Source organism: Eschrichtius robustus, chromosome 12, assembly GCF_028021215.1.
Source record: "Eschrichtius robustus isolate mEscRob2 chromosome 12, mEscRob2.pri, whole genome shotgun sequence".
Classification (NCBI taxonomy): Eukaryota; Metazoa; Chordata; class Mammalia; order Artiodactyla; family Eschrichtiidae; genus Eschrichtius; species Eschrichtius robustus.
In genome coordinates, this window is record NC_090835.1 from 2,594,540 (window position 1) to 2,613,355 (window position 18,816).

Consider the following 18,816-nt stretch of genomic DNA (forward strand, 5'->3'; position numbering starts at 1 on the left):
GTTTGAATATACTGACCCCGGTCACCCCAAATCAGTATTCCCCCACATCCCCAAGCTTGGGAGCCAAGAGCTTTTTATACCCAGAACAACATGCCATAACTCTATCCCAAATGGGTGAGGACTGGAATCCAGGCCACTATCTGTTCCTCCCCACAGGAGGCTAGAAGTGTCTGACCGTAGGTTCAAACCGGCCCCTCCGCCTAGACGCCCATTGTTCCCGCCCTGGTTCTGACTCGCCTCCTCCCGGGAGCCTCCTCCAACCCTCCAACACACCAAGGTCCCTTTCCCCACCTGTAGAAGGTGCTCTGAGCCTCGTCTGTCTCTCTGCCTCTCCACAGAGAAGCCCCATCTGACTCATCACTCTGCCTTCTGCCCTGCCAGCTCCTTGGGAAGCAGGGCGTTGATAAAGGCTGCCAACAGCCCCTGGAGGTGGTAACAGCATCTCAACCTTCCTGGCGTAGGGAACAAAATTACCGACTTGACAGCTGACACGAATCTGTCTCCGACTGGGGTGCCCAAGAAACAGCCCTTGATCATCTTCCTTTGATTTAGACCGTGAGCGCCCATTCCCCTCCCCACATGGATGGTGAATGTCATTTCAGTGGTTCCTGAAAACTTAACAAACTGATTACAGTTACACACTTAAACTTCCTACCTTTGCCCATCAATCTCCTCACCCTGGACCCCTGGACCCTGTGGGCAGTAGGGGCAGGTAGCTGGGGCTGCAACATTTGCCTACTTCTTCTTCATTTTAAGATGCTTCAGTCCCAAATCTATACTTCTGAAGGAAAAAAAAAAGATACATTCTAACATACACAGCATCTTTTAGCCACTCTCTCTGTGTCCGGTTGCCAGAGAAAAATGATACATTCACATCTTTGGTTATAGGTGAGCTAAAACTAGTCCTTTCCTGCCTCTAAATTGAGGGGCTTGGAGTAGATTAGGGAGGACGATGGGACTCCTCTCCTCTGTCAACACCAGCTGACTGGTTGTGGCTGCCCGGATGCTGGATTGTAGGGAATCTGAGGCAGAGTCCTGCTTGAGCAGGAAAGAGTGCTAGGAGCGATTAGTAATGTCTGCCAGGGTCATAGGAAGGGACTGAGGAAACACACGAGCCAGAATTTTACCAGTTATGAAGAAATTCAGAGATTGTAAACTGGTGGCCTGAGGGCAGGTTTCTTCGGCCCACACAAGCTTTTTTTTTTTTAATATTTTTTAAACTTTAATTTTATTACCATTATTTATAAGGTGGAAGGTTTTACTGCCCCCCAAAGGATTTTTGGAGTCTCTAGAAAACTAGAAGAATGGGCCTCACTGGGCTTTGTTCCCACCTGGCAGCTGGAGCTCAGTGGGTGAGGCCATGCACTCAGGTCGCCAGCGTCCACCCCCAGCCCCTCGCATTCGGGGGCCGCCTGCCTGGCCCATCATCCACGTTTGTGAGCCTGGACCTGATTGTTGATTTGCTTCAGTTGGCCGGGTGAGCAGTGACAGGGACTCCTGGGGAATGTGTCATGGCCCACAAGAGAGTGAGGACAACTGTCGCCAATCACCAGGGAGAAGAAGGCAGAAAATTTCATATTTACTGAGCACCAAATGTTTGCTCACCACCATGCTGGGGGTTTTAATACAGGAGCTCATTCAGTCCACACGGCACACCTACGGAGGAGGTAGTGTGATAATTACCACTCTGCAGACGGGGAAACTGAGGCTCAGAGAGGCGACAGGAAGTACTCAAGGTCAAGGTCCCCTGGCTGGATAGTGGCAGAGGCAGGAGATCTACCCGGTGCCTGAGCCTTGTCCACCAGGCTCTGGGCTGCTGCCCTTGGCCTCCCGATGTAGCCCTCTGTGGAGAAGGACCCAGAGAAGTAGCTGCCGCTGCCCTGGAGCCATTACACCTTGCAGCTGTGGAGCAATGGGAACATGGGATTCCACTTTCCTGGTTCTTATAAATTGTCTTTATTTGCCTTCAGTAAATACTCCCCACATGAAAGTGGTCACCTGATGAGTCTGCTAATGAAATCTTCCACGGAAGTTTATGTGCTAATTACACACAACATCAAACTTAACAAAATAATAGACAATCACCAAACCCACGGTCCCGGGCTTTGTTTTCTTCCTTTCTCTCTCTTTAACTGAGACTGCTCACTTTATGTGATGTTGAAATTGTGGATCTAGACAGGATCCTTGAGAATTAATCATAGGGTGAAAGGCCCACGCCATTGACTAATGCGTCCTCATGACCTGTGTCACTGCTCTGGGGAGGCGGGGGCGGTGGCGGGGGACGACCTTGACCTTCAGGGCCGGGGCCTGGTGTGCTATTCAGGGGTGGCCCCTGCTAGTCCCTTCCTGTCTCTGGGCCTCAGTTTTCCCGTCTGTATGATGTATGATGAGGGAGTTGAACAATAAGAAAAAAGACAACCCATGATTGCTTTGTGTTAATGACCTTGACTCTTTTTTTAAATAAATTTATTTATTTAATGACCTTGACTCTTGACCCCTCCGTTCACATCTGTGGCTTTGCAGCTCCTCCCAGCCAAGGCAGACTATTCCCGAGCCTTGATTCTAGATTCAGACTCGTGACTTGTTTTGTTCAAGGGACTGGAGAGCACAGGCTAGCACGCCCGTCCCAGCCCAGCCCCTGGGGGGCTGTGTGTTCCCTCCTGCTCTCTCGCTCCTGGCTGTCACCATGAGCAGGACGTGTCTCACCCAGCCCACTGGGGTGACAACAGGATGAGAGCAGCAGCCCGAGGGTGAGGTTGACTGGGCCCCTCCCAAGAGGGAGGAAACCGGGGCCTCTGAGGTGCCAGGCTCTGAGCGCCAGGCGCCCTTCCAGCCTCTGCCAGGGCCACCGGAAAGCCCTGTCCAGCGGGATGGGCCAAAGGGGCAGCCCCGGGCAGGGCCCAGGAGAGAACAGACTGAAGGGAAGGGGCCACGAGGCTGCAGCCATGTCAATCAGACTCTGTGACAAGTGGCAGAAACCTGCCCTGACGGGCTCAGCCAGAAGGGAATCCATGCCACGCTTTGTATCAGTCACCTACTGCTGCAACAACACTGCCTAACAAACTGTCCCCAAAGTCAGTGGTTCGTAACTATCATCGTTTACTCTCAAGGTCACAAGTCTGCAGGTCAGTTGGTCTGGGATGGGCAGATTTGTCTCAGGTCCCTCTTAGATGTCTCTCCTGGGGCCAGCGGCTACCTGGGTTTCCTTGTTATTCTGTCAACGGCAGAAGCACAAGGAGGGTGAGCAGAGACTGGTGAGGCCTCTTTAAGCCCAGGCTCTGAACTGACGTGCGGTCACTTCCACCCACTTTCCGTTGGCCAAAGCAAGTCACGTAACCATGGCGCCCCCTCCATGGGGGGAATGCAACCAGCCTCTGGGGGAGGCACTGGGAGGCTGAGGGCAGGGATGAGCACGCAGCCCACCTGCCGCCTCTTCCCCCAGAGCCACTCGCAGTGGCAGGCAGGCCAGAGGCAGACGGGGGAACGCTGCAGTGCAGGGAGGGAACACGCTTCCGCGCTAGCCCCAGACGGTGGGCCTGCACCCCTGGCCACCTCATCTCTAAACCCCATGCCTTTCCCACCCACCTGGATGCCCAGGTTCTGGGCTGTCTCGTAGCTGGTATTTCAGACCTCGAGATGTAACATTTCCAGTATGCCCCCCCACCCCACCAACACACACACAGAAAAACAGGGGGAGACAGAGAGAGAGAGACAGAGTTTTTTTTGGCCAAACTTAGGAATTCTAGAGGAAAAAAAAATCTATATGCAATACTATAATTTTAGCGCTAAATGGTGCTAAAAGCATTTTTTGGCACCCTTTAGAGAGTGAAAGTTGCTTGGTTAGTTTGGGAACAGAAAGCTGAAGCACGTCCCTGGGTTTTGTGAACGCCCTCGCCTCTGGCCGGGTCTGGTTGTTTCTAGCAGCACATGCTTTAAGATGATGGTGACGTCTGGGGAGAAGACAGCCCAGAACTCTTGCCCGTGTGCCTGGGCGTCAGGGGAGGCCTTCCCGGGTTGGGGTGCAGGCTGGTCACGATGACGGTCCAGCGACTCTGGTGGCCCGACCGTCCTTGCCAGGCAGAACCCCACCGGGTCTGCTGAGCTGGCAATGATGGGATGGGAGGTGAACAGGGCACCCCTCCCTTCAGGGCACCGTTTCACCAGCTGCCTGGGCCACACCCGCTCTGTTCTGGCCCCCAAAGGTAGACACATGTTGGCTTCCAGCAGCACAAAGGGCTGGGAAATGCAAAATTCGCATTGAAATTCTGGCTGCTCTTTGCCCAGCTCCTAGTCAGGGGCTCAGACTCCGAGGAGGCCGGCAAGTGATGTCGGGGACAACTGGTCTCCACCAGCAGCACCTCTGGGTGGCCTGCGACCTTGGGTGGCTACCTGTCTCTAAGCCTCCGTTTCCGTTCCCACCCCTGTGACACGTGATGCCAGGCCCTGCCCCATGGGGCACTCAGGATGACCCTGCACGAGTGCCCCGTGAAGGCCACAGGCAGGGCCTGGGGCTGGGAGGGCCAACCCTGAGGGGCACAGGGTTGGGGGCCAGGGGCCACAGAGGAGGGGCTGCCAGCAAGGCAGGGCCAGTTAACTAATGGGGCTGGTGTCCGGTTGTAGAGGCCGGGCAGAGCGCTGGTGACCCGGGGACATGGTCTCGGGGGTGGGGTGGTGGAGCCAGAGCTGCAGAGAGAAGGGGATGGCTGAGGGGATGGGAGAGGGAGGGGAGCCGAGAGACCGTCTAGGTGACCCCAGGGATGTGTGGGCAGGGCTGCCACGTCCTCCGACAGGGAAGGCCTGTCTGGGGGCCTTGAGCAGGCAGCTGTGGGCAGACACCACGGCCACCTGCCCTGGTTGCCTGCCGGTCCCTCAGGGGTGGGAGGGAGGCTGGGCTGTCCAGCCAGAGAAGAGAGGCTGGCAGGACACAGACCTGCTCCCCAAATGCACACAACGGCAAGCAATGTCACCAGGCCTGGGTCACTTCTGGACAGGACGCCTGTAATTCCGGCAACAATCACGCTCATCTTAAGAAATTATATAGAGCTTTATTAAATAAACCAAGTAGAAATGCGCCTATTTACATCCAAGTTGCCAGTTTGAGCTCAAGTAATATGCAAGGCACAATTCTTCCTGTCTCCAGCTTTAAAAAAATAAATCGCGTGGCCCAGTCCCAAAGGGCTGAGGCGGATTCACGTGTGCAGCTCGGGGTCCACGCCTGCCGGGCTCCGGGCCTTCTTGGGGGCGGCACGGCGCCCCGGCCTCAGGAGGGGCCGCGTCCTGGAGGTCTCAGCTGCTGTGTGGACGAGGGCTGGGAAGGAGGGCGTTTTCCGAGTCGCCCCCTCCCCGGCCCGTCCTGGGAGCTGCCTGGAGGGAGGCCGTCCCGAGGGGCGGCAGAGGCTCAGATCCGCGAGGTGCTTTGTACAGAGGGAGGGACAGAGAACACGGGTCTGTGCGTGGGCGGAACAGTGGAACACAAGGAAAGTCCCTGTCTCCAGGCCAAGGACATTTCCCAGCTCCGATTCCGAAGTCCCTGTGCTGATAGCGAAGCCAGGACAGAGAGGATGAGCCGGATCCCCCGGGGCCGAGGCCAAGTACACCGCTCGGGAAACAAAGCACCACAGAGGACGGCCATCCACTCACAGTGGCCCGAGGGGGGCAGGAGGCCCAGCTCCCAGCTCCCCGGCGTCTCAGGCGCCCCCGAGGCTGAGCCGGGCGCCCGGGCCCCGGTCCTGAGGCTCCTTGCGCAGGGACGGGGCGGCCCCGGTCACTCGTGTCTGTTCACTGCAATCATTTCCCAGCAGCAGCCCGACGAGAGGAAAAGTCCAGTTTCCATAGAGAGAAGAACCCACACAAGTAAAAAATCCAATAAAAAGTCCTTTCCCTGAGACCACTGCTATCACAGCATCTACAGACCCCTTCTCCACAGACGCCCACCGGCTCCAGGTCCTGAGAAGGGAGTGATTTTAGAGACCAAGAAACTAAAAGCCGAAGTGTACGTCGTCCCGAAACCCCAGACAACCAGGTTGAGGAATGAGCCAAGGTCTTTGCCTTTGCAAGACTCTCAGCAGAACAAGACAACAACAACAAAAACCCCCAGACAACAAACTTAAACTCCTACTTATAAGAACAAGCTCGTGAGCGTGGCCTAAACTACAGTTACAGGAAGAGGGGCGGCGGCAGCCGGGCTTGCTCCAGGCTGGACCCAGCAGGCCCGGCCCCGGGGTGGTGGAGGCACGGGGGTCCTGGTCCTGCTGACTAGTGGGAGGGGTACACCCGGCTCCACAGCCCCGAGGGAGGGCTGGCTCTGCGAGCAGGAAGCAGCGCGTTGAAAGGCGTTGGCGATGAGGCAGGAACATCTAGGGCGGGAAGAGAGCCCCGGTGAGCAAGGAGCCAAGGGGAGACCTCTACATTCCTCACACCCCGCAGGGCCTACGCCAGACAACGGCTCCGAGGGGCTGCTGCCTAGCTACGCCCCCGGCTCCTGGGCCAGTGCACGAGGCCCACAGGGGCCCGCTGAGCTGCGCACGCAGCGGCCTGGACCGTGACCCTGACCTCCCGGCGCGCACGGCCTGCCAGGTCCCCGGATCCCACGGCTGCGTCCCGTCCACGAAAGCTGCACAAACAGACTCCAACGTGTGCGAAGGGTCTGGAGTGCTCAGGAGGCAACGCGAAGCCCCCGGCGCGGCTCCAACAAACCAGGGAGGGGTGTGCTGGGGGACACAGTTAGCAAGGCGAGCGCCCACTGCAAGGACAGCTGGATGATGAATCGGAGTCGACATGGGGAAGCGAGCTGCCGAGCAGTCCACGGCTTCCCCTGGGCGTCGCAGGCCTGAGAGAAGGCTGTGATTCTAGGGGTCCAGGATGCATGTAGGATCTTGTTACCCCAGGAACACCAGTCTATATACACAGTTGTGTCCTCTTTCAAAAAACTCACAGAGCCCTTGAAGCCAGGCCATGCCCCCATAGGGCAGTAGACACCCCCTCAAGGATTCCTTGTGGAGGGGAGAGAACCCTTGAATGGGAATCCGGAGACCCAGGGCTGCCATGTACAGCTGTGCAGGTTGGGCCCTGCACGGCCTCAGGGGACACCACCCACAGAGAGAGGAGCCCCCTGGGGTTTGCAGGGTCACCAGGGCTTCAGGACCACCAGAGGCAGGGGGACCATTAACAGCAATGAGTCCAGCAATGCTTCTCCATCTGAGAAGCACCTCGCCGGGACCTCCCAGACCCTCATCTCTGAGTCAGCCCATCCAGCCCCGGCTGAGAGCCCTTCGCGGTAGCCCCAGCGGGTGGGACCCCGGCCCCCCACGCACACCCGCAGAGACAGGGCTCCCTGGCACCAGCCCCTCCGGGACCCGCATCCGCCAGCTCCTGTTCCCCCACCAGCTCCCAGGCCTGCCCTCTGGGCCTCACACCCCAGCTGCAGCTCATGCCCAGGGCCAGGCCTTCTGAGACCTGGGGATCCTCCCCCTCCGCCCGCTCCACAGGGTGGCCACTCACAGTGTGGGCTGTGCTGAGGGCTGGCTCGCGGCGAGAGGGCCGGTGGCGTGGCGGGCTCCCGGGGCGTGCAGACCGCGTGGTAGGCTGCGAGGCGCACGGGTGGTTAGGGTGGGGGTGGGGACGGGGGAGCAATCGGGGGGTGGGGACACGGCACGCCCGCCTCACCTATGATCGTGACCGCGGTCCCGGCCAGCAGGGCAAACAGCGTGAAGAACATGACCTGGTAGGAGTCCAGGATGTGCTGGAAGAGGCCGGCGCCGTCTGTGGTCCGAGGAAGGAGAGTTACCAAACCGTCCGCGGAGCCCCTCACGTCGTGTGCGTGCTCAGAGGGTGAGGGGCCCCGGGTGAGAGACACATTCTGCATTTCTGCTCCTGCAGCCTTCAGACCCCCGGTTCCACTCCCAGCTGGACCACTCCGCCCGTCCCTTCTGCCAGGTCCCTCCCAGCGGGTGTCCCGTCCCATAACTCACGAGCACCAGGTCCCCGGCGATCCATCACGAAGGCCACGGTGACGGGGATGGTGACGGCCTGGTTAGTGGTGGGGCTGGAGAAGGTCAGGGTGGTGGACAGAGGCCCCTGGCTGCCGGCCGTGGGGTCCGAGATGCCAACTGTGTAGGTGACGAAGCTGGGCAGCCCCAGAGACTTCTCCTTCGCGAAGGCCAGCACGGCCGGGGACCCTGACTTCACCTGGGAGAGACGTCAGGGCTGAGGGGCACAGCCCACGTCTGCCTGACACACGCGAGCTGCCCTCCTGGGCCCGCGGGCCGATGGCGGGGACCCTGCCAGTTCCCGCTTCCCAGGCAGGTTGAGGAGGCCTGGGCACTTCTAACTGCCAGGCGTGCAATCCGCAAACTCAGGGGAGCACGCTGTGTATGCTGGGGCATTTTCAGGGGAAGGACAAATCGATATCACGGAATTCTAATCAAGAGCTCCTTAAGAAAAATGCTGCACTGCGTGAGCGATCACCAAACTCCAGCTTCCCAAGGGAGCAGCCAGGAGCTCTGTCCATGGCCCGTGGCCAGCAGCCCAGCCTGGGGCCCAGCAGGTGCGCCACCACCAATAGTGACTTCATCCCTGTGTCACCGTGAGGACATGCAGCTACATTTGCCGCAGCGAGACCAGAGAAGGAGCCGGCGGAGACACCAGCGAGCCCTTCGCACATCACCCCGACCTCCTCCCAGCCTGCCGGGCCGCAGGACCGGTGTCCTGCACCGCCACTCAACGGACGGGGAAACCCAGGCCCAGAGATGGGGGCACCATCGTCCCCAGGTGTGCGGCATTAGTGGATCAGCGATAGGTTAGAGGTTAGAGCTTTTCTTCCTGCCCCTCGTCAGCGTGCCCTCCTGCCCTGAATTCATTCATGGACACGTGACACGTTCGCTGAGTGGATGCCATGTGTCAGGCGGGCCCTGCACTCAGCGCCTCCCCCCGTACGTCACTTCCAGCTGGGGAAGACCGGGAGCAATCACGACCATTCATTCACACGATTATACGGGCCGACAGACAGCAGCAGTGCTACGGGGAAAAGGGTAAAGGGACTTAATTTTTAAAATTTTTTGGTTTCTTAATTTTGCGCCATGCAGCTTGCGGGATCTCAGTTCCCTGACCAGGGACTGAAAGAGTGCCCTCAGCAGTGAAAGTGCGGAGTCCTAACCACTGGACCACCAGGGAATTCCCTTAAAAATTTTAATTTTAAAGAGAGGTGGTCCAGGATTTCCACACCCCAGCTGGTCCTCCCTGCCTCTTGGTCCCCTCTGAGGCCTTGGCTCCTGCCTGGTCACCACTCACCTCCAGGTTCTCCAGAACTTCCATGGCACCAAAGACCTTGACCTCGGAGCTGGTGTAGTGGTTGCTCAAAAGGATTTCAGCCTGGTCGGTGTAAAGGCCTGGGCTGAAGGGCACCTCGGCCCCGACCTGCTCTCCGGAGAAGCGGCTGCCTGGGAGGGAGGGGGTGACCAGCAGTGCTGTCCTCTTCAGGCTCAGGTGCCTCAGCTGCTTGTCTGTAAGCCTGAGCATTGTCACCGAGCAGAGGTACCGGCCTGTGGAGACAAGGGCGTTATTCCACCTCGTCTCCTCTCCACCTAGGCCCTGATGCTAATCCTGCTCCCTGGAGGACTCCTATTCATCCTGCAGAGCCCGGGTGAGGCATGCCCTCCTCCGGGGGCCTCCTGGGAAGTCCCACTTCAGTGCCCCCCGCCCACCTTGGACACCCTTTCTGTGACCAGCTCTCCCCCTCTCTGTCTCAGAACCCTCTGTTCATGGATTCCCCCGGGGCAGGAGTGCCTGGTCCAGCTCTGCATTTCAGGGCCCGGCCAGCCTGGCTCAGGACAGGGGTGAGGGAATGGTGAACAGATACCATGACCCAACACTTGCCGTACAGGAGTGGAGCTGAGCTCCAGTACCACTGATGCCCCAGGTGCGGCAGCAAGTTCTGTGGAGGCCTGGTTGGGACTATTCAGGGTCCATGCCTGACCCACAGTAGGTAAAAGAGCTGAATGAACACAGTTGAGTGGTGCCTTGGAAAGCTCCAGGCCCAGGGATCAGGATACCTGGGTTGGGGTCCCTCCCGTGCTCCCACCAGCCAGGTGCCTCTAGGTGAGTCCCTTCCATTCCTCCTCTCTCCCCACCACCAGCCAGGAGCCCCCAGGTGAGTCGGCTTCCCTGCTGACTCTGTTTCCCTTGTCAAGTGGGGGTAACACTGCAGCCCTTGCGGGGCTGTGCTGGTGAATCCACGGAGCCCGGGACCACCAAGTGCCTACTCTGTGCTAAGCCCCGAGCTCGGGTCTTGCACACAGTGTACCCTCAGGATACACCGCCTGTATCCCACACGGCAGCCTGGGTGCTGAGGATGCTTTTGTGCTGCTGCCGGAGGGACAGAGACGCAGAGTGAACCCGGGAGAGGAGGGCCTCGCCTGGCCCCTGGGAGCTGCAGGCTGGTGGCAGCGGATTCTTAGAAAGAACTGAGCAACATGCCAAATGGTCATCCCCAGACCCTCTCACGACACCACCGACAGCCTCGTTGCACGAGCACGGGACTCGGCGTCTCGGCACGTGCATGAGCTGGGCACCGTGCAAGCCCATCCCAGGGACTGTCCTGAGCGCTCAAGGCACCCTGTGAGGGGTGGCCCTCCTCTTAGAGTGAGCTGGCGACACTCAGGTCACTCCACTCGGCCAGCACGCTGCTCCAGCCCGTGGCGCCGGCTGCCAGTTCCACGGCTCTGGTTACCAGTTCTGTGGAGCGGTTACACTCCAGAGACGCCCACGCCCTCGACTGCCAGTTGAATAAAGGCCCTTCCATCCCTCTCAGAGCCCCGCCGTGCCAGCAGAGCAGGGCACCGCCCTTCCCATTTCATGAGGGAAGCAGCCTCCTCGCCTGCAGGCTCTGAGCCAAGAAGAGCAGGAAAGGCCCGGAACCAGGTTCCCAGCTCTGAACCGAGTCCTTTCCGCCAGGTGTAGGTGGCTGCTGAGAGCAGCTGGGAATGCCAACCCCTGCCGGCGGCCGCAGGGAACCAGAGGCCGGGGTGACGGCATCGGCCCCCAGGCTGGGCTCCTGACAGATACCGCCCCCTGGACAGACGGCCACTGCGAGCCAAATGAACCACAAGCAAACCTGCCATGCAGGTCAGTGTGCGCTTCCAAACCCCGCAGACTCACCCAGGGCAGCGTCAAACTCCGGTTCTACGGTGAAAACCTCACGGGCTGCGAAGTCGAAGATGTCTTGCTTGAACTGTAGCTGGCAGCCGAGGAGGGATTCTGGGTGCAGGGCTGCGATGCTTTCCACCTGGCCGGGGGAGCACTCACCTGGGGACGGGAGGGGGTGAGAAGGCCGCGCACCCAGGCCCCCGAGGCCCCCACCTGCACAGCCCCAGCATGAGGACATGAGAGCAGGCCACGTGGAGGCTGGCCGGCCCGAGAACCGGACCTGTGCCCACATTGCTCCTGATGATGCCGCAGCTTATAAAAGCGGAGGACAAATTACTCGTTATGCGGGAACGGGGGGCATCCTGAAGCATGGGCAATTTCAGCATTTTTTCAGAGCCCGCATCCAGGGGCACGGCAGCGGGTCAAGCCCGCCGGTGCATGTCGTCTGCTCCTGTCAGCAGGGAAAACGGGCAATTTATCCCTGGACATCAGGAGGGCACTAGTTCCCCACTAATACCCTGAGCATCGTTCGGGCAACGGCACCGTGCTGTCCACTTGCACTGGAGCAGGGAGAGAGGTGACCGCGAGGCAGTAGAGGTGCATCAGAACGACGACAGCGGTATTGAATTCTACCAGTTAAGTGGTTTTTAAAAAACAGCCTGTATTGATGCATTTATTTCCGGCAGCTGCTGTCCAGGGCTGTCACGGGCAGGGGATGAGGTCGAACGTTCTATGCATGACTTGGGAGAGGTAATTAATGAAAATCAAAATCAGCGGCGAGGCCTGCTAAGCCACATTTTCTGGGATGAATGGTGGCTTTATCTACTTGGGTGCCCTCGGGCTGACGTTGCATCTCCAGCCCAGAAACAGGCAGTTTCGCGGCACTGGGCTTTCAGGAAGATCCCTTCACTGCTTCTGCCTGTGGAGGACTCGAATTTCTAAACAGCTGGAAGGGGCGGGCCAGCGGGGGCTAAATGCCCTCCTCGGAGTCAGCGAGTTTGGGTAGCAAGAGCAGCAAAAGCCCATCAGAAGGGCCCGAGGCCCCTAGCCTGGCAGGGCCCAAGCGGGACACCGGACCCCTCACTCCTTACCTCTCAGGTTAGCGCTCCGGTCTCCCACGGTGACCATCACTTTGGAGGCCGCAACCTCCTGGAAGCCGGTCTGGACGGGGCGGGCGTACCGGGCCACGATCCTCTGTGGGACGCTGACCACTATCTGGGGGGGAAGCCGAGGCAGGCCCTTGAGCGCTGACCGTGCAGGCCCACCGCCTGGGACGCAGGTACTGCCCTTCCCGCGGTACAGGGGACAGGACTGAGGCTCCGGGGCTATGTGACCTGCTCGGACGGGGCAGAGCTGGACTAGACCCCAGGCTGGCCTGACTCTCCCCGGAGCCGGCTGCCCCAGCAGCGGGGCAGGGTGACACCAGGCCTGAATGCAAGCAGCAGTCGAGGTGGGCTGCAGACTTTGGCTCCCCTGACAGTTATGATTGCGTCTCTGTACATCAACTGGGTTACTAAATCTTTCAGCAAAGAGAGAAGGATCCACTTTACTTCACTGCCATTTATTCAGAATAAATCCGCCTGACCAAAAGGCAGACCCACACGGCCCGGTGGTGGCGGCCGAGGCTCATCTCCCCAAGTTATCTCCCGGCTCACCCCTCCCATCTAACCACTGAGCACCTTCCTGAGGAAGGACGAGCCTTCCTAGGCCGGGTACCCCTTCCACCCTCCTGCAGGGCCAACACTCCGCCCTGCAGGCCCAGCTGCGGGCCACCGCCTCCCGGTGGAAGGCCGTCTCCGGCTCTGGGCAGGCGCCGAGCACTTCCTGCCCCCCACGGGCCTGCTTCCACCAGCACGTGAGCCCCTCGAGAGCAGGGACGGGGTCTCACTCCTCCCCAAGCTCCCGCAGACCCCGCAGCCGTGGCCGACGCTGAGCTGGAGGGCCGGCCCATCACCCTCCAGACTGACCGCAGTCACCCTGCGCCCCTGCCCGGGTCCTTCCCGCTGCCCCGTCTTCTCTGCTCCTGACTTCTGCTCTGCAGTCTCCTGCCCCGTCCTCCTCCACACCTGGCAGAGGGCCCCAGGCCTGGCCCCGCTCCCTCCTGCTCCGGTAGGCCCTGCGTGTTCCCGCCACCCCCAGGGCTTCAGACCCATGTCTGTGCTGCAGGCACCCCACCCTCCCCCACCCTCCGCAGTCTCCAGCTTTGGGCCCCGCAGCTCCAGACACACCGGCCCAGCTGCGTCACCACCAGCCCCACCTGGAGGAGCTACAACCACCTCAAACTCCCCATCATCCTCCCCCCACACTGGCGCCTCCATCTGTGCTCCCCTCTCTGCAAAGGGCCATCTTCCCCCTCGTCGCCCCAGCCAGACCTGGAGACTCACCCGTAAGGCCTCCCTCTCCCAAGCCCCGCTTCCAAACGGTCACCAAGCTCTGATGGCCCTCCCTCCTGAGTCTCTCCAAACCCACCCTTAGTTTCGGTCTCCCCAGGGGTGCCAGTGAGGGCCCATCCTCTGTCTCCCAGCTGCCACCCTGCAGCTATGCCCCTCCCTCAGGCTCTTAGACTCAGCCAGCCACCAGGCAATCTTTCCAAACATACTTCTGATCTATAGCACTCTCTGCCTTAAAAAAATCTCTGATGAATCCCTACTGTGTCTGGCGTCAGTTTCAACATCTTCACCCCGAACAGCAGCAGCAGCAGCTCATACCCACGGAGCACACGCTCTGTGCCGAGTACCATTCTAAGGGCTTCGCACACATTAATGATTCATTTAATCCACACAACAATGTTAGCCTCATTTTACCAGTAAGAAAACTGAGGCACAGAGAGGTCAAGTAACTTACCCAAGGTCACACAGCCTCTCAGTGGCCCAGCTGGGATTTGAACCCAGGCAGCCTGGCCCCAGAGCTTAACCACTGTCGTGATCTGATCGCAAAGCTAGCCTCTGCTCCCACACACCCCGGGTTCCAGCCCCAGGGCTGGCTCTCGAACCCTGCCCACCTTTCCCGTGCGGTGCCCTCCTCTGCCAGCTCCCCCAGCCCTGCCCGACCACCCTCCGGGGCTTCTTGGGGCGGGGGGGCACTGCTTTATTTGTCTCAAGGTGCCTCTGTCTGCACTGGGCTCGCCCGCACCGCAGGGTCACAGCACTAAACACACCCGCTATTAGGTTAAACTGCTGGATTCCACAGGGCACACGCTGCTCTAAAAATGAGACGCGTGGAACGCAGCCAGACTCTGCTCATTGATTCATTCTCGGCTGGAGATAAACAGAAGAGAGAGCGGTTCTGTTCACCTCCAGAAAGACTCAAAAGGTGACTTGCTGGCGGAGTTTAACTTGGCCGGTGACGCCAAATCGCTAAGCGGGACCACCTATGGCCGTGACTCCCGGGGGACGCCCACGTAGACAGTCCTGCCCCCAGGGCTCAGCCGAAGGGCGTGGGCGCAGGGATCACCCCCAGGAGGCCGCCTCCGTCCTCCCACCACTGTGGACGAGGGAGCCGGCAGCCTGGGAGGGGGAACCTGCCCCCACCAGGCTCACGACTCCCCATCCGCCTGCCTCCTGAGGTGCTGGAGCTTCCTTCTTAAACAAACGGGAATCAGTCAGTACAGAATCTGAGGGTTCCACCCCGAGAGGCTCGGCCACGTGGGCCCCAAAGCCCCACCTCCTTGTAGGTCTTCAGGTGCCCGGCGAGCTCGTAGTAAACGGTCACAGATCCCGCTTCCCGGGCCACGGCCACGCCCGTCTTGGGGTCGACATGGAGGACGCTGCGGGCTGATGAGCTCCAGGTCCCGGGGACGCCTGGGAGGGGAAGCTGCGCGTGACCCCTCTGTCCCACGACTGACGCTCCAGCCGCCCCGTCTCACCTGGGTCACCTGGGCAGTGTCCTCCCCGCCCCCAGCCGCACGCTCCACTGCCCACCGCTCGGCTCCTGTCTGCGACCACAATGCCTCCCTGCCGGGAATCTCTTGGTCATTTCCCGCCCTGGGATGACCCGGGCGCTGGCCCCCCAGGGCCGGCGCACTGCATGCCTCCCCACTGCACCGCCCCCGCCCGCCCACCCTGCTCAGCACTCGCCTTTGAACAAACAAGGCGGGTGGCAGACACTGAGCTGTCACTAGACGGCGGTCCTCAGGGAAGAGCCAATCTCATCACGTGATAAACGCAATGAAAGGATCCAACAACCCCATTCTATTTGTGGCAAATAATATGTGCTTTTCTTTAAAGGCAGCGTGTAACTTCCTTTTACAATGAGTTTAATTAGGTTTAAAACAAGGGAGCCAATTAGGAAAAAAATTAGGTAAATGATTGCACGTGAGGCTCGTGGATGCACGGGTGGCGCGGACAGTCGCCCCACCGCCTAGTGGCTTCCTTGGCTGAGGTTCCCTCCTAGAGGCACCTGCCAATGCAGCAGCCCCGCCAAGAAGCTCATCAACACCGAACAGTCAGGGACTTCCCTGGTGGTCCAGCAGTTAAGACACTGCACTTCCAGAGCAGGGGGCACGGGACCAGAGCAACTATGATCCCACGTGCCGTGCGGCACGGCCAAAACCGCAACCAAACAAAACAGCGAACCGTCAGTCCCTCAGCTGCACCAGCCACATTTCCAGGGTCCCGTGGCTCGTGGCTATGGGGGTAGACGGTTTCCACAAGGGTGGAAAACCCTTAGGGCGGGGGGGGCAAGCTTCTCGGTAGAGCGCCAGATTGTAAGTCTTTGGGGCTGTGTGGGCCCGAGGGTCTCTGATGCCACCACTCGGCCCAGCAGATGCAGCGTGAAAACGGCCGCTGATGACACGAAGATGGAGGGGTGTGGCCGAGCACCAGTAACAGCCTGTTGCAGAAAGAGATGGCAGGAGGCTCTGGCCGGGGCAGCAGTTTTCCGATGCCCGCTCTAGAACATCACCAAGCTCCACGTGCACACCTGTCACAGCGGGCTGAGAGCCCCGTCCCACCTCCCAACCACAGAGATGGTTCCCTCGGCCAGAATCTCTCGTACCTTCCAGGCTGACCAGAACCGTGGCCAGACAGAGGACGTCCCCCACCACCACTGCTCCGGACAGCTCGGGGGAGATGGCCTGCAGGACAGGCAGCGGGACGAAGTCAGAGAGGCCGCCGTGCGCCGCGTCCCACGCTCTGAGCAGTGTCAGGCCCACGCTGACTGCGCGGACCACGCAGGTGTTGTTGGTGGCGCCCTTCCCGATCTGCACAAACTCGTCCCTGGGCACGGGAGACGTGGCTCTCAGTCTCGGGAGAGTCCCCAGCTCTGAGGGAGGAGCCAGCGAAGGGGCCCCGCACCTGCCCACTGCGGCCTGATGTCACCCGGGTGAGGGACCCGCAGGCCACACCGACCGGATTCACCCACCATCCGGGTGGGGCGGGGGGACCCACAGCCCAGACAGGATGGCCAGCGTCACCATCCCCCCAGAGGAAAGTGATGTACCCCGTGCTCCCATCCCTTCCCAGCAGGGAACCAGGACACTTTGGGAGGCACAGGCTGCCTTCTGCCATGTTACTGGGACCAGTGACATCGCCCCTGCCCGCTTCCTCATCTGCCAAGTGGGGCTGACAATGTACCCACGTCACAGGCTTGACGTGAGCAGCAAACCCGGTCAGCAGCTGGAGAGGGCTTAGGCCAGCACCCGGCACAAGGGCACACGGGGGGCACTCAGTGACGGCAGCCCCCGCGGGGCCGGAGGGACGGCTGGGCTGGGCAGGGGGAGGGTCAGGGTCTCTGCTCCATTGCCTCCGTCCCCACACCCCCAAGCCCTGACCGCTCTCTTGGAGATGGATGCTCCCCGCCACAGAAGGCCCGTGTGACTTCTGCAGGGGAGCAGGGGAGCTGGACATGGGGCTCCGTTCCCTCCAGGGCAGCCTGCGCCCCAGACCGGCAGATGCCCTGCTGCGTGCACAGAGCGCCATGGCATGCCAGAGGCCCTGGTGACCACAGCCTCAGTTGGTGGCCCCGGGGACTAGGCCACGTTCTCCACGTGACAGTGTGGACACAGCGGCCTGGAAGGGTGACCCGCCCAAGCTCACGGGCCCCATTAAGGGGCGAGCCCGGCTTGAACAGGGCCCAGCTCCAAACCCCACTCTCCCAGGGCCCGGCCCTGGGGTGTTCAGCCACAGGGGACACATCTGCTCCAGGGCCCATGGGAAGCCCAAGCTGCAATGGTCACCAACACCGGGACATGAACTTCTGCGCCCAAAGAGGACCCTCTGGAGCGCTACTCCTTCCTCCTAGGTCTGAGGCTCCTCTCTCCTGCTCTTAGCTTGGTCTGCGTCCCCCAGGACAATGGCTCCTAACCTTTAGAATCACCTGAAGGCACTGTTACAGCCCAGATTGTTGGGCCCTGAGAATGTGCATTTCTAAGTGTCCCAGTCGGTGGTAATGATGCTGGTCTGGGGACCACACTTTGAGAACTGCTGCTCCAGTGGACTCAGACATGTGGGCAGGTCTAGCCTGAGGCCACAGCTCTCTTTCCTGGAGACCACCCCCCCTCTCCTCACATTAGGCCTGAGGCTGCATTTGTATTTCAGAAGCGTCAGCCAAAAAGAACTGCCCTTGGAGCCCAATGGGACCTGGTATTCAAACCCCACTTCCTGGCTGTGTGGCCCTGGACAAGTGGCTTGACCTCTCTGGGCCTCTACAAACGGGTGACAGCGAGGAGTCGGCGAGACGGCACGCAGAAGGGCCTGAGCGTTGGAAGGTGTGTGACTTCTCTGACCAGCTTTTGTAACAGGTATAACTGATGCTCTGCATCCACTGACCACAGGGCCAGGCCAGCAGCCAGGGCTGTATGCATCTCCCCTGCAGCCCCGCCTTCACGGCTGCACAAAATCTTATTACAGACCTTCCAACCACAAACCCCAACATCTGGATTTTGCTTCCTGCCCACCGGGGACACCTCTGCCGAATGATTTTGTGCCTTCTGGTAATAAAGACTCTTGGCCACGCCTCCCCTTGCTCCTGATGCCTGGCTGAGCCTGCTGCTTCCCCCGTGGCCCTGCGAGCAAGGCGCACACCCTGCTCTTGGGAACCGTGAGTAACAAACTCTCCTCTCAGGGGCGCTGGCCTCTCCGCGTGGTCATCAGTCACCTGCGTGAATCAGATCTGGGTCTGATCGAGACGTGACTTCATGTGGGGAACGAGGGGGGCCCACCCTCTACCTGTTAGTTGCAAAGTTGAGGACAGAGTTGTGAGCATGGAAGACGTCTCCGGAGTTGTCGTGGAAGTGGACGGTGAAAGTCACGGTCACTCCCAGGGGCAGGGCCGCCAGAGCCTCCTTGTTCTGGGTGTGCAGGGCGGGGCTCATGGAGATCCTCAGGTAGGAAACAGGGGACACCTGGGGACAGGGAGCAGGTGCAGTGACAACTGTGCCAGGAACACCTCCCTGAAGAGCCCCCTCCCGAGGACGGACGCCTGCCCCTGGCCAGTCCCCATCTCAGGAGGCATGGGGGCTGGACCGACTTGGGGTCATGGAAAGAGCGGCCCAGCCCGCGACATTGGCCCCCTCCCTGCACGGCGGCCGGCCTCGCTCTCAGGAAACCCAACCCGCAAGAGTCAAAAGCCATTACTGTGAAAAATTAGATTATTATTCATGTTGCAAAAATATCCTCTGGGCTTTGACCGCTCAGCTTCTTTGGAGGACCTGGCTCTCCAGGCATTTAAAGTGGA

General features: G+C 60.0%; 1 protein-coding gene across 1 annotated transcript in view; it reads right to left on the minus strand.

Annotated features, from left to right (window-relative positions):
• Positions 1-6,097: 6,097 nt before the first annotated feature.
• Positions 6,098-18,816, minus strand: part of NUP210 (nucleoporin 210) — a 103,346-nt gene continuing 90,627 nt past the window's right edge. Inside the window, exons 31-40 of the mRNA XM_068558107.1 lie at positions 18,309-18,484; positions 16,138-16,358; positions 14,806-14,942; positions 12,234-12,357; positions 11,155-11,301; positions 9,289-9,539; positions 7,971-8,187; positions 7,666-7,761; positions 7,501-7,584; positions 6,098-6,356 (exon numbers count right to left, since the gene is read on the minus strand). Coding sequence (XP_068414208.1) covers positions 6,256-6,356; positions 7,501-7,584; positions 7,666-7,761; positions 7,971-8,187; positions 9,289-9,539; positions 11,155-11,301; positions 12,234-12,357; positions 14,806-14,942; positions 16,138-16,358; positions 18,309-18,484 — 1,554 coding nt within the window. The 3' untranslated portion in view covers positions 6,098-6,255. The remainder of the gene's footprint in view (positions 6,357-7,500; positions 7,585-7,665; positions 7,762-7,970; positions 8,188-9,288; positions 9,540-11,154; positions 11,302-12,233; positions 12,358-14,805; positions 14,943-16,137; positions 16,359-18,308; positions 18,485-18,816) is intronic.